Source organism: Mustelus asterias, chromosome 5 (assembly GCF_964213995.1).
Source record: "Mustelus asterias chromosome 5, sMusAst1.hap1.1, whole genome shotgun sequence".
NCBI classification, from domain to species: domain Eukaryota; kingdom Metazoa; phylum Chordata; class Chondrichthyes; order Carcharhiniformes; family Triakidae; genus Mustelus; species Mustelus asterias.
In genome coordinates, this window is record NC_135805.1 from 107,661,234 (window position 1) to 107,676,000 (window position 14,767).

General features: G+C 40.6%; 1 protein-coding gene across 3 annotated transcripts in view; it reads right to left on the reverse strand.

Moving 5' to 3' along the window:
- Window positions 1-14,767, reverse strand: part of kidins220b (kinase D-interacting substrate 220b) — a 151,315-nt gene that overhangs the window by 66,566 nt on the left and 69,982 nt on the right. For all 3 annotated transcript variants that reach the window (XM_078213179.1, XM_078213178.1, XM_078213177.1), the window contains exons 11-12: window positions 8,972-9,070; window positions 6,198-6,375 (exon numbers count right to left, since the gene is read on the reverse strand). In XM_078213179.1, the coding sequence (XP_078069305.1) occupies window positions 6,198-6,375; window positions 8,972-9,070 (277 nt within the window). The remainder of the gene's footprint in view (window positions 1-6,197; window positions 6,376-8,971; window positions 9,071-14,767) is intronic.

The following is a 14,767-nucleotide window of genomic DNA, read 5'->3' on the forward strand; positions in this document are numbered from 1 at the left end:
AAATATACTGGGTCACACACAAAGTACAGGATTCTATGATCAAAACCCATCTCCTGTGTTGCTGAATGATACATCTATATTCAAGACCAAGGCGGTATGATGGCACAGTGGTTAGCACCGCTGTCTCACAGCCCCAGGGACTTGGGTTCGTTTCCCAGCTTGGTCACTGTCTGTATGGAGTTTACACATTCTTCCCGTGTCTGCGTGGGTTTCCCCCGGGTGCTCTGGTTTCCTCCCACAGTCCAAAGACGTGCGGGTTAGGTTGATTGGCCATGCTAAATTGCCCCTTAGTGTCCCAGGATGCGTAGTTAGAGGGATTAGCGGGGTAAATATATGGGGTTACGGGGATGAGGACTGGGTGAGATTTTTGTCGGTGCAGTCTTGATGGGGCAGATGGCCTCCTTCTGCACTATAGGGATTCTATGATTCCTCCAGTGGGGCAAAAGTACTGAAAGTCATCCCATGGAAATAAAATTAAATAAGATAAGCCTCAGGAAACATTTTCTTGTGGTTTAGGTTATAAATGGCATCTCTTAAGCATGATTTCTTTTTAAGTAATGTCAAAGAGTAATACAGCTGAGGACAGGTCTGATTGCATAAGAGAACACCTATGCCTGTCAACTTGGCTCCAAATTCTGAACCCTAACATTGCAAATTTGGCCAATTTTCTTTAACTCAACGGATCCCAAGTTTTAAGTAAAATGGTGCAAGGTTCTAACCTACTACTGGAAGAAAATTAAACATACTTTAAGGTTACTTGAAGAATCCCACACAAGTTATTTAGTATGCAGTATGCTACATAGCTCTCCTCCTACCACTCCTCTAAAAGATAGAGGATGATTTTCCTGTTCATAAAGCTCTGCTGCTTATGGAAAAACAGCACATTTGTTAAAATTGCTATCATGTTACTTTTGGGCTTAAGTCAGGTAGCTCGACATAGTTCCTATTTTATTTGTCACATACTTTTTGGATCATTTCATTGTCCATCTGTAAAGAAAGTGAAGAAATTTCAATTGTTTCCTAAACTTTAGAATAGCTGAATCGTCCTGTAGTGCTTTTTTTCAACAATGCCCTAGTTCTCAAGAGTATGGATCATGTAGATGTTCAAGGAGAAATAACCCAACAGAATTCAATTTTTGCTTTAATCTAATCTATCCTCATAAAATCAACTACAGAATAACTTTATCCCCAATTACTAAACATCCAAATCAGCACCAGAACTAGATAACTGCAGTATCTCACGAGAGTTTATCCAGTAAGTAGTTGGGTTAAACAGATGTGGAAAGCCCCAGGTTAGAACAATAATAAGATGGCTGAACTCTAGTGACACTTCAGCAGGTTCACAATTGATTTCATCACTGGGCTAGTGTTGTGGGGCTGGGAAAGAGAGGGAGGAATTAGTGAAGAATCTCACTCCCCAATATTTGGTAACCCCTGCTCAAAGAGTTCATGTGCAAATATCAAGACAACATTAAGGTTTGACTTGAGATGCCATCCCCTCCTCCCCACATTTTCCAGCCTGTTGACACTCGCCATCAAAACTCACAAATGAATAATGGTCATTTGGGCGAAAGAAAGAAAGATACACTGTGCACAGGCAAATATATCTGAAACTAAAAGCCCTGGATTCTATTTGCGCAAGATTATAAAATTCAAATGCGAGCCTGTCAAAATCTCAGAATTGAAGTATCTCTTGTCCTTAAAATGGCCACCTGCTCATATCATCCAAAATCTAAAGATGTAACAAGCATCTAAAATGCAACAAGCATCATCAATGTAGTGGGCCTTATCTAGGTCAGGTGGATTAGTCTTGGTTAGCGTGGGGTTACATAGCTTGGGGGACTGGGTAGGATACTTTCTCCATAGAATCCATACAGTGCAGAAAGCGACCATTCAACCCATCGCCTCTCCCACCCTATCCCCATAACCCTGTACATTTACCATTGCTAATCCACCTAACCTGCACATCTTTGGACTATGGGGGAAAACTGGAGTACCCAAAGGTAACCCATGCAGACACAGGGAGAACATGCAAACTCCACACAGTCCCACGGTCGTAATCAAACCCAGGACAGTCTGTGCAGATGCACTGAACTGAATGGCTTCCTTCTCTTGTTCTATTTCCATTAACATCAATATCAAGTTGCCAGTAATGTAGTGTTTTAAGTGTTCTGTTTATTTCAGACAGAAACAACTGTATTAAGGGTTGCTGACAATTTAATAAACTTCAATCTTTCTTCACACAGATTATCACAGAACTTTATGTCTATGAAATTGAGATTATTTAGAATCAAATGTGGTGTCTTCTGAGAATTGTAGATTTGAAATCTACCCAGTCTCTTTGTTGTGGAATCTCTGCCACTTAATACTAATCCAAAGGTAGTGGGTTTTAAAACTAATCTTGCTCCAATTAAACTTTAGGACAATAATTTTTTAAAAACTAGAACATTCCTTTAACAAAAGAGGCATCCCTCACCCCATCTGTGGTTAGTGCAGGTTTGACTTGGGCTGGGTTGGAACCATCAAAAGCAGAAATAAAAAGGGGTGCTATCAATGAGCAGCAAATGATTATAAAAATCCGTAATAGTGAATTGGTGGACATAGTCATTAGTCATTCTACCTTGACAACCCTTTTTCAAGCAAAAGGTTCGAGACAATCTACTGCTTGATATCAAGCGAGAGGGGACAAGTTGTTTCTTGGTATGCTTTTTGGGAGGATTTTTACACCCATATTACAGCATTAAAACAATGTATCAGCCAGTGTGTACAGTGGGCAATGTGTAAGGCGGCATGTAGGTAGAGCCGATAGATAACAAAACCAAAAAGGTTTTGGCTTCCAAACACACAAAGAAAAGACAGGGAAAGATCAGATGCGAGACGGAACTTTTATCCTCAAAATAAACAGGAACAATTGGCTTTAATTTCTTTATACTGGATCACTCTTGCAATACAGCTATTCTATTCACCTCTTCAATAACCTCGCTGCACTGGTTGTGAACCTTCGGAGAATCACACTCCGACTACCTCATTTATTTGTCATGGCAAATAGGATAACCTTACTCAAAAGCATTTTTTAGCTCTCTCCACTTTTGGGTTCCCTATTTTTAACCTCCTGATTTATGCACTGTTGCAATGGTTCAGATAAGGACAACCAACTAAAAAAAAAGTGGTTTCAATGTTTGTACCCGACAGTCCTCATTTGTGTATACATTTGTAGATTCTATATATGTTGGAACTACTTTTCCAGAGAGCCAGCATTCAAGAACTCTGGCAAATCACTTTTCAGTAACATCATGTCAAGTCCTAGGTGTGGTCATTTTAGCAGCTTACATGGCTGATCAGAACATCTGAGATTGAAATATGGCAGCCAGGACACTTAGCATGTTTGCTGTCAGCCATGACAGATAGCACACTCCCGAGTCAGAAAGTTGTCGGTTTAAATCTTATTTCAGAGTCTTCAGCACAAAAACCTAGGTTGACACTCCATATGCAATAATGAAAGGGGGTGGGGGCGACACTGCAGTGTTGGAAGTGCTGTCGTTTGGATGAGACGTTAAAGCAAGGCTCTTAGTGCTAACCACTGTGCCACCGTGCCGCCCTGCTGCCTCATAGCGCCAGGGACCCAGGTTCGTTTCCCAGCTTGGGTGTGCAGAGTTTGCATGTTCTCCCCATGTCTGCATGGGTTTCCTCTGGGTGCTCCGGTTTCCTCCCACAGTCTGAAAGACATGCTGGTTGGGTGTATTGACCATGCTAAATTCTCCCCCAGTGTACCCGCGCAGGCCAGAGTGTGGCAACTGGGGGGGGGGGGTCTTCACAATAACCTCATTGCAGTGTTAATGTAAACCTACATGTGACACTAATAAACAAACTTTTGGGCTGTCATAAAAAATCCCCACTGCACTATTTTGAATAACAGCAGGAAACCTCATGCCTGGGCCCTTTGCCTTAATAAGCATCACTAAAACCGATTATCTGGTGGTTATCGCATTGCTATTAGTAGATGTTTGTTGAGTGCAAATTGGCTGCTGCGTTTCCTACAATCAAAGTGACTACACTTCAAAATGGTTATAACATTCCTTGGACATCCTGAGATTTTGAAAGGTGTTATATAAATGCAAGTCTTTGTTTTTATTGGATAGGTCAAAATCCTCTGTTCTTCCTCATTGTATTTGGAAGTAAAGCTGTCAGCCTCTCATCGCCCTTTCAGAGTTACTGCTTCCACCTTCTCGCCCACCCTTTCTCATCTAACTGGAAATAAGTGGTTTGGCATGCCTTTAAGACATTTTACAAAACTTCAATTTATATTAAGAATGAACCAATCAACTGGGATATTTAATAAACTCTCTTTATTATACATTCAGGACTACACACTTCGTTGCTTGTCCTTTCTTGATGTTTACAGAAATCACATGGCTCTGTTGTTTAGCTATCTCCTGTTCTGACCTTTTGGTTATTGTTCTTGTTGCACTCTATTTATTTGCTGAAAATTATAAAATTAAAGAGTTTTTAATATACAAACCAAAAAAATTAAATACACCAAGGTTATAAGAAAAACAAAAGGTGCGTGATGTGGATGAATTGTTATTTGCAAATCAAGCAGGAAGAATTCTCACCAAAGAAATGTAAGAATATTTGTTGCCAAACTTTCTGCTATTTTGGTACTATATTCCAAAAATGGAGTTGAAACTAAAATAAGGATCAGCCATTTTTAACAGTAAACCTTGTTTCAATCAACAATGGATTGATAAAACTCAACTCTGCACAAAAACAAAAATGTGAACTGCATGAAAGCTCTGGCTTACACCAACTGACAACCAAACACATTCACCAAACTTTCTTTACTCTCAGTATCTGCTAGTTCATTTTGAGATACCCCAGTTCCTACACTTCTTTCTGCTTCCTAATCTTGCATCTAAGAGAAATAGTTATACTTTGAATTGATTATGACATAGCAATCTTATCAGGATCTTCTGTTTATGTTATAAAATGAAGATCAAAGCAGTTAATAGCCATTAGTTAAATCTGGGTAATATTTCAGACCTGTAACTTCTCCCATTGGCAACCCACAATGCAGAGTGGAGAACCATCAGGTTATGCCCATACTGGAGATCCATTGTAGCATCTAGTTGCATTGAAGAGGCCACTCACCTTTTTAAGCCACACCGATATATTGTCAGTAGAAGACAGCTTAATACCTCAGGTTTTCCTATCAATTTTACAGCTGTTGCCTTGTGTAGCTAACAATTTATCTAATCTTGATATACTGATCAAGATGACAAAGTGACTGCCATAATTCTTCAGGCTGAAGTGTAGGAACAGGGGCATCTCAAAAGTGTCCTGCAATGGACTACTACTAAACTGCACTTGGGACTTGATTTCCCTCCCACCAAGTTGATCACGTCACGAAACATATGAAATGGACCCAAAAAGTACACTGCCTGGCCTGGAGTTCCAGGTTCAAATCATCTGAAAAGGCCCAGCATTCCCTTGTCAAATTCCTACTCCTTGGCAAGGAAGTGCACCCACAATGCGGAGTGGAGAACCATCAGGTTATGCCCATACTGGAGATCCATTGTAGCATCTAGTTGCATTGAAGAGGCCACTCACCTTTTTAAGCCACACCGATCTATTGTCAACTTCTGGCACCCTAGTTCAGTATATATTTGTAGCAGTAGAAGACAGCTTAACACCTCAGGTTTTCCTATCAATTTTACTAGTTGTTCCTCAACTGTGGGAGAGCCTCAGGAAGCAAATAAATAATGTAAAGAGGTCGAGGCAAAGAAACGTGGTCTCTCTCCCCTTTCTCTTCTCCTGTGTGCCAGAGTTGTATTTCCCAGTCTCTATTATAACATTTTATCTTTTAGAATTGATTAGCAGTGACCCAAAAGTGAGGTCAGACAGTTCCCAGCTCAACAAAGATGATAAATGGAAATGAGAAGTCACAAAACAATAATCAGGAGTAGGAACTGTGATAATTGTTTCCCACCCGAGGCTGGGAAGTCAAGGTCTAGTGTCGCACCATAGTTGAGATTAGTTTACTTTGCACTAGCTTTCCTCATCTGCATGGCTCAGCAACACACGATACTAGCTTGTGCCGTTAGAAAAGCACAATGCACTGTTATTCAAGTAGACAACTTTGGACCCTTTCACAAACCTAAATATTTAGGGATTGCACACAAATTAAGTAAAGCTCTTACTTGCTCCAAATATCTGAGTCAAAATGCTTTTCTGATGGCTGCAGTCTATGTTGTACGGAGTTTCACTTGCTTTGTTAGGTCGGTACAGTAGACGGCCATCTTTAGGGTTCCTCAACAGCAATTCTGCTAATTTTCTGCTTCGCCCACGAATTGCTATGTGAAGTGGAGTGTCTCCCTTCTGAAACCATAAACAATGAAAACGTTACAAAAAAATACTTCCCAGTCCAATCATGTCGTGCCTTGCTCACCAGCCCTTCATTAATGTCTGTATCAATTAGTATTAATATCTGATGTAAAAGTTAAGATTTTACAGCACATTGGTGAAATTTAATGGTAACCAAATTGTAATACTTTAAAAATAGATAAATAATATTAAATAATTTCCGGAGAATAAAATATTCAAGCAGTGTTTTTGAATTACTATTTCCCATCGGCTGTGCACAATACTTATTGTTGCGGTATAATAGTTGAACAGCCAAATGCTCAGTCTGAAGATAAAACTCAAACAAGCAGTCGCAAATTTCCAGAGCAAAATATTTACACATATGTACATTTAAGTATAGAACAAATAAGGGGCAGTATGTTGCAGCTGCATAATATTGGAATGAGTCAAATTTTATTCATTTGCTTGAGGGTTGCTCACCAAATACCCAGCCAGGCAAGACAAATAATCCACTACAATGAATTTGCAAAACAAAACATTGGCTTGTATAGAGCATGGCTGCACATATTTAATCATAGTTTGTGCCACTCCCAATATATCTCTCAAATTTCTACAGAATAATCCACATATTAAACAATAGACTTTGAAAGAAAGAAAGTCAGCATTATGGAGAAAGATAAAACGGCACAGCTACCTAGCAGAGGTGGAGAAAAATTCATGACAGTTTGTTAAAAATAAGCATGTTGTGAAAGTTAGAAAACAATGCAAGGCAAATTCTCACAATAAACTAAGATAATGACTTGATATATGGCTAAACCTCAGTTGCACTTTTTGTTTTAGCAAAAATAAGCACACCAAATGTACTCAAGTAATCCGCACAAAATAAACACATTCAATTTTTTAAAAAATAAGTAGTTTAGACAAAGAACTGAATTTCCATGGAACCTGCAACAACCCCTATAATTTAATGCTTTGGCCAAAAGTCCTCCTGGACTCCATTGGTGCATCTGCGGTCAGTAAATTTACCCAAAAATCGATGTCCATGATAATATCAGCAGTTAGGTGTGGCTAGCCTAATACTAGCCTAGATCAGGACCAGATGTTGGTGGGCTTGGATGAAGTGATCTGCTGCCATAAGGTAACTGACATTTCCATGGTCCCCAACTCTCAAGTAATGTACGCAGCTTCCTTTGAGCTTACTCTATGCTGGGAGCACTAAATGAACTGCCAGGAATTCCTCCTGCAGCCCCTGGTCAGTCTCATCTCTCTCTGTGACACGAGTAAAACAAGGCAAAAAACAAGAACCGCCTGCCTCCACTCCTTCAGGATATCCCCATGAGGCACAACCAGATCTTGTTGCAAAATTCACTTTTGCTATTCCTTCCCAAATAATATTCTAGTATGCCCAAAATAGAAGCAAATTTAGGGTCCTGATTTCTGTCCAAGTCCCACATTTTGTATCTATTGAAATAAAAGAACACATACCATGGAGTGTCAATTCTGATTGAGTGCAAGGTTTATATCCAATTTAACTCCAATGTTTTTTTTAAAGGAAAAATTGTCACATTAAAGCTCCAAGTGATTCAATCCTATTCACATTGGTTTATCTCACACAAAGCCACTGTTTGCCCAAAACAAATATTCTTGTGATCGCATTCTAGCTAAAAAAAACTTTGATCTTCAGCAAACAATAGAAATACATTGCATTCACAGAGTGAAGCAACATTAAATGTGGGGCAGCATCAATACAGGTTAATGATGCAATAAAACATGCAAGTACATTTAGTACAAACATTAAGACATTTCTGTAACTGCTGAAAAGTTGTTACTGATGCAAACAAAAAAATCTAGTGTTAAAGCTAAGTCCAAAAGCAATTCATGGTAACAAAAAGACTGATCTAAATAACTGTCATCTGGAATTTGTAGAAGAAACTCAGCTCTAAACTAAATGGAAAATCTTACTATTATTCCTCTTCCCTCTACATACCATAAAGTACATTAAATAAAACTCCAACTAATCTCCTAGTTTTTTCCTTGCATTGTTTATACCAATTATTCTTCTCCTTTTACACACATTGGCATCACCTAAGAGTCGAGGGATTAGTGAATCACACCATGCAAAGCAGAAAAGCATGCACTAGTCAGCTGTTTAGGAGTATGGTTCTGCTTGCTTTCCCCAAATTTGCTTTTTTGTCAGCTCAAGAAAATCTTAATGAGATCTGCAAAGAATCAAAACCTGAAAGTGATATACAGTAGACACTTCCAGTCCCAAAATAGTTAATCAGCACATTCCTCCTTCCAGTGGAATCTCAACTGCACCTCAATTTTTAACAACCCTTCATTAGTGCAAATAATCAAAGTTTTACTGCATATGAATTTATAATTCTTTTGAGCTTACTGGATCTAACTTTCATTCAGTAAATTGTCCTGTATTCCAAATGACATCAAAATGAGGGTTAAAGTTCCATATAATATTTCACTTTTATATCAGTTTTCAATGTGATTTACAACGTGTCATGTTGGCTTAGTTTCAACGGGTGACTTTCAAGATCATGCTGTAAGATGTTGCAGAAATGTTCCTCACCAAATTTCATGCAAAGGTTGCCGTTACCTTGTCTGCTGCAGAGACTTTGGCTCCTTTATCCAGTAAAAGTTCAACTATCTCAATATTTCGTGTTTTAGTTGCTTTAATGAGAGGTGTCTCACCATCCTGAAAATGCAAAAAGATGTTGCATTTTAAAATTATTGACTAAGGTATTCTACGTTCGAGTTAACACTGCTTTAACCCAGATGGCAACGCTGTAATATGGCGTGAATACCTTTGAGTTGCAGAAATTCTCAAATGACTGCTACAAATAATGTCATAGTAACCAACCCCCCCAAAAAATTACCAGGGATAAAAAGTAGGAAGAAATATAACTAATCCACTCATTTAATGTTGTTTAATCACAATTAATGAACATTTCATTTGCAAATAATATCATAAACTCAGTATTATGTCAACAAGTAATTTCATACAAAGTTGAGAATTCTTTAAGGATGATGTAGCATTTTAAGTATTATAATATGGAATGTCAAATATGGACAACACCAAGGCAATTCTTTGAAAATTTCAAACAAAACGTCCATAAATTTGGTGTCCACAGAGGTGTTCCAGTTGGATAGTGTCAGAGAAGGTTCAATGACCTTGTCAGGATAGGAAAGGAGAGTGACTTCCTACATTCAAGTACCAAACACTACTCCCTGCACTCCTCCCCCCCACTCTGACTTCCCCAACATTCATCAGGAACATACATCTTGCAGTTCCAGACATTCCTCTCTCTTAAGGCACTCAACTCAACAGTCATCAGTGACACTCACCTTCATCTTTGATTTGGTAGATAATGGAATTTTTAATTCCAGGAACACAGTTAAGTCTTGCATTGGATAATTAAATTTCTGTTAAATATTTTGGTCAAAATACTGTTTCTGTTTTTTTTTAAATTAATTGAGTCCTTAAACTAAATATTACAATAAATTCTCCAGTCTCTTGAATTCATTGGAAGTTGGGAATATAATTTACTGAAATGCCCTGATTATATATCTTCATTGTTTACTGGATAATCAGATGCATGTTTTGCAGAGGAAACAGTTGATAAATGGAAGTAGACTCGATACATGAATTTGCAATTGGCTACGAACTACACAGAGCTAAAAATGTGCAACCTGGACTTGATTGTTAGTCTGTGTCAAGCCATCTTGCTTGTTTTAATGTAGGTACCTGATACTGGCACTGTAACTGCACATGTGCAGGATATGCTCCCTTGGCGTTTCAACACAAACAAATTCAGCCATTTGTTCAAATTTGACTTTGCCTGGTCAAACTATGATTTTTTTAAATGAATTGCATTCTTATGAATTCCTTATCTTTCACCCAATCTATTTACCCAATCAACTTTAGCCAGCTCGCCCCTCATATATACATATGTAAATTATATATATTGATTAATTAAGGACTCCATACACCCTGGACATTCTCTCTTCCACCTTCTTCCGTCGGGAAAAAGATACAAAAGTCTGAGGTCACATACCAACCAACTCAAGAACAGCTTCTTCCCTGCTGCCATCAGACTTTTGAATGGATCTACCTGCATTAAGTTGATCTTTCTCTACAGCCTAGCTATGTCTGTAACATTACATTCTGCACTCTCTCGTTTCCTTCTCTATGAACGGTATGCTTTGTTTCTTGCACGTTCTGCAGACAATGCTTTTCACTGTATATATGTGGCAATAAAAAATCAAATCATGTAAGCTTGAGGATTTTTGCTTGCTTTTGGAATATGTCAGTTTTAAATTTAATATGGAATTCAATTTTATTGTATCCACTATTTTCCAGTGGATCTTTCACTATGAGATTACTAATTACCCCATCCTCATTACACAGTACTGGATCCAAAAGAGCTTGATCACTAGTTGGATCCACAGCATGTTGTTGCAGGAAACTCTCACAAAAACATTCTGCAAACTCATCTTCCAGACCACCTTTGCCAATTTGATTGGTCCTGTCAGAAATTCATTGCAGGACAATGCCTGAAAGTTTCCAAACTGCCACCAAGATTGTGACACCTTTCCCCGCAGTGCTGCAATGCCTCTTATGGCTGCTCCTCCACCCCAAGTAACAAATGGTCAAGGGCAGGATCCATCAACATCCATCTCGCTGCCAATGCTATAATTCTACCTGCCAAAATTGGAAGTGTCCCTTTGCAAACCGGTCTGATTGGAAACCAAAAACAGAATGTGGTGGTCTATGACAGAAAATCAGCCTGTTAACTTTTCCCTTGAAGTAGATTAGCGGTTATTTGGTAAGGAAGGCACAGCCATTGGTAAACCTCAAGAGCCCATAAAGTTGTACCTGTCTCTTTGACCTGAAAAGGTGAGAGTCACAGCCCCAAGTTCAGCTTCTTACAGAGGAGACCAAACCGCCGTTCCTTACCCAGTCACTTTCTTCCACTGAGCCCAACAACCATAACACCAACCCCAACGCCATCCCTTCTCCCCTCCATTCTGTCTGTGTGTAACTTGGAATACCTGGCTGCAATTCTCCCTTCGCGACCAGGCACTTTTCTGGCGGGTCGCAGTGTGAGATGCACGTCGCTGGCCTTGTCTAGGATTTGTTCATGCGCCAGGAACGCATGCGCATCTCTCCCAGAGCCGGCGAACAGTCGCCGGTCAGACCAAGCTGGAAACCGGCAGGAAGGCAGGTAAGTAATTTGAATCTTTTAAAAACGTATGTTAGATATGTTTTAAATGTGATTATCGGGAACTTTCAGGTCCTGATTGAATCTCCCACCCTGTCAGGAGTACTTCATTCCGGCAGGGTTTACACTAGTGGGAGACCCCGCCGGAACGAAGGGAGGGGGGCAATCGGAGCTCTCCAGGTGGGTCGGGCAGCGAAGGGTGGTGCCCAGGCATGGGCACCCTGGCACTGCCCAAGAGGCAAAGTGCCTATGCCCAGGGGGCACTTTGGCACTGCCCATCAGGCATCAGGGCGTGGGATGGGTCCCGCTGCCACTCTGTAGACAGGATCGGTCTGGACTGGAGCGATCAGGGCGGGCATCTAACTCGGAGGGGGGGTGAGGGGGGTTTACCGAGGTGAGGGGGGGGACCGCCACTGCTGGGGGAGGGGGGGTCGGGACTGGCCCAGGAATTGTTGTGGGGGCTGCGATCAGGCCATTGGGGGGGGGTGCTGGAGCAGCAGCACTGTGGGGGCCCCGGGCTGCCCAGCGATCGAGCTGGCCAGCAAACGGGGAGTCTGACAGATTGGGGCCACTGCGCATGTGCAGAGTTCCAGAACTGTCAGACTCCGGTGTGAATAGGCCCCGCCCTCCTAGGTTTTTCACGACTGGGAGATTTGGGCGAGAAGCTGAACTGACAAAACAGCCGGGATCTAGAACAGTTTTCCCGCCAATTCAACACCTTTGGGAGAATCGTGGCCCCTATTTCCAAAGCTAATCTTTCTTATAACCATGTGTCTGTAATGGCAAATAGATCTAAACAATTATCTCAATATTGTCACTATTTATCTTATTGTAGATAAGGTGTACATTCAAACCTTTAATTTTTTTAACTACAATTCAGATAAAGCTCGGCACAACATCGTGGGCCGAAGGGCCTGTTCTGTGCTGTACTGTTCTATGTTCTACAATTCCCTGCATGGATTTTACCACTATTACTGTTAAACCCTCTGTCCCTTCCTATCCCACTCAGCTTGTCTTCATCCACATTACTACACTATGAGTAGTACACTATTGCCTCAAATTTTCTCTCTGGATTTCTAATTCTCCTTTTACCCAAATCCTCCCATACCCACTCTTCCCCTTCCAAGATTGTATCCAATTGCAAGGTAGGGAACACAACCTTCAGAGTTTCTGATCAAAGTCTCAAAGAACAATATATATTCCCCTGACTACACTGTTCCCTACTACTACCACATTTCTTTTCACTAACTCCACCCACAACTTGAATAGTTTTCTGCAACATGGTCAGTTGGCTCATTCACCCTGCAGTCCTTGTTTCATTCACACAGCTAGCACGCACCTCATACATGGTGGTCAAAGTTTGAAGGACCCCATCACTACATGCTGGATTTCCATATCTGCCTCACAGTCACAGCCTCCAGGCCCTGACCCTTGATCAACTAATTCCACCTAACTTATGGAGTGTGACTACCTCCCTGAACAAACTATCCAGGTAACTCCCTCCTTCCCGGATGCCTCACAAAGTCTGTTACTCAGACTCCAGTTCAGGAACCCTGCACTGAATTTACTCAAGCTGCAGATACTTTTCACAGATATGGCCATCCAGGACTACAATGCATTCCACAGATTGCGGTCACAACACACTACCATCCCTGCCATGGCTATCTAACGTTATTTATTTAATTAGTTATTAATTTAGTTAGCTCAAGTAATTTAGAGATGATAATATGCACAGCAGATTGCAAAATCCCACAGACATCACCAGCAGCTCCATGCAAACAGCCAGAAATAATGAAAATTCAGGACTGTGGTGACCTGAAGACCACTGGCAATGTTTGTCCACTGGCCTACTTGAAGGTGGTCCAATTCCAGGAAGTCACAGATGTCAGAAGTGACCTGTCTGAGCCTAGAGGCATGTTACTCATCATATCCGGAAAGCTGATGAGCTCTCTGTAAATCCGGCATTTGTGGTATCACCTCATTTAAGCTGGAGCTTTGTATTCATCCCATCTGTCCTGTGAAGCATCAGTGGAGGACAAGGCAGCCACTGCGGCTGTTGATGCTTCTTATTCCTGATCAGAGGTCTAAGGTAAAGCTCCGTAAACTGCAGCAGGAAAGTTAAATAATTTCAAGAAAGCTGAAATAAGATCATAAGAAATGGAGTAGGAAAGTTGGCCATTAAGCCCCTAAAGCCTGCTCTGCCATTTAATAATTTAATGGTTGATCTGTTTATGGCCCTAACTCCACTTTATCTGTCCTCCATAACCTTCGACTGCCGTGTCAATCAAATATTCTGACCTCCAAAATGTTGGAAATCACCTTCAAAGGAGTGAAAGCACTCTCTCAGACAAAGACCTGCATACAAAAGCCTTTCATTAGGGAAGAATTTTACTTATTTCAGCATATAGTGACTTTCCGGCCTGTCAAGTTTCACAGCGCCCTCAACATCCACTGTTCTCTCAAGGTGTTGATACTGGTGAGTTTTAGACATCATGAGGAATCAGATAAAACCCATAATGCAAAGATAAATCTTCATTCAATTGCCTTTTTCAGACCTGCCAACCCCATGGGAGTTTCCCACGTGTTCCCAAATACGCACTGTTAAATGCAGAAGGGATTTGGATCATGCCATTTGAAATAGACTGTGCCACTTTTCCGACACCCCAGAACATTTTTGACGTCTAAGCTCCCACTCCACTGAAATCAAGCTCATTCCCACCTCTACCTTCATTCACATAATCAACCTGAAGGAGTGCTATACCTGCCACACCTATAATATTTTACTTTCTGGGCAAGAGGAGGTTGAGTGGTAGTTATTAACAATGATCACATTATTAAAATGATATGTGGTTTAACTTACTGTGGAGAGTTTAAGGGGCAATAAATATGCAAATACAACAACTTTGAAAACCACAAGCAGGTCAAGGTTACTTTCTCAAAGCTAACAATGGAAAAGTATAAATCAGCAAGCAACTTGTGGCGATTTTTAGGTCATCTGGTATCTCCCTCACTCCAAGTTTTATGCTGATTTTTCACATTATTAACACATACATAATTTATGACAAGCATAAGGATCCTTCAAGATTCAAACTGAGGAATAAAGGGAAACTTAAAGTTCATTCAATCTGGTAAGTTGCAAATTGGACCTTCCCTCCTGCAGGAGACATGGG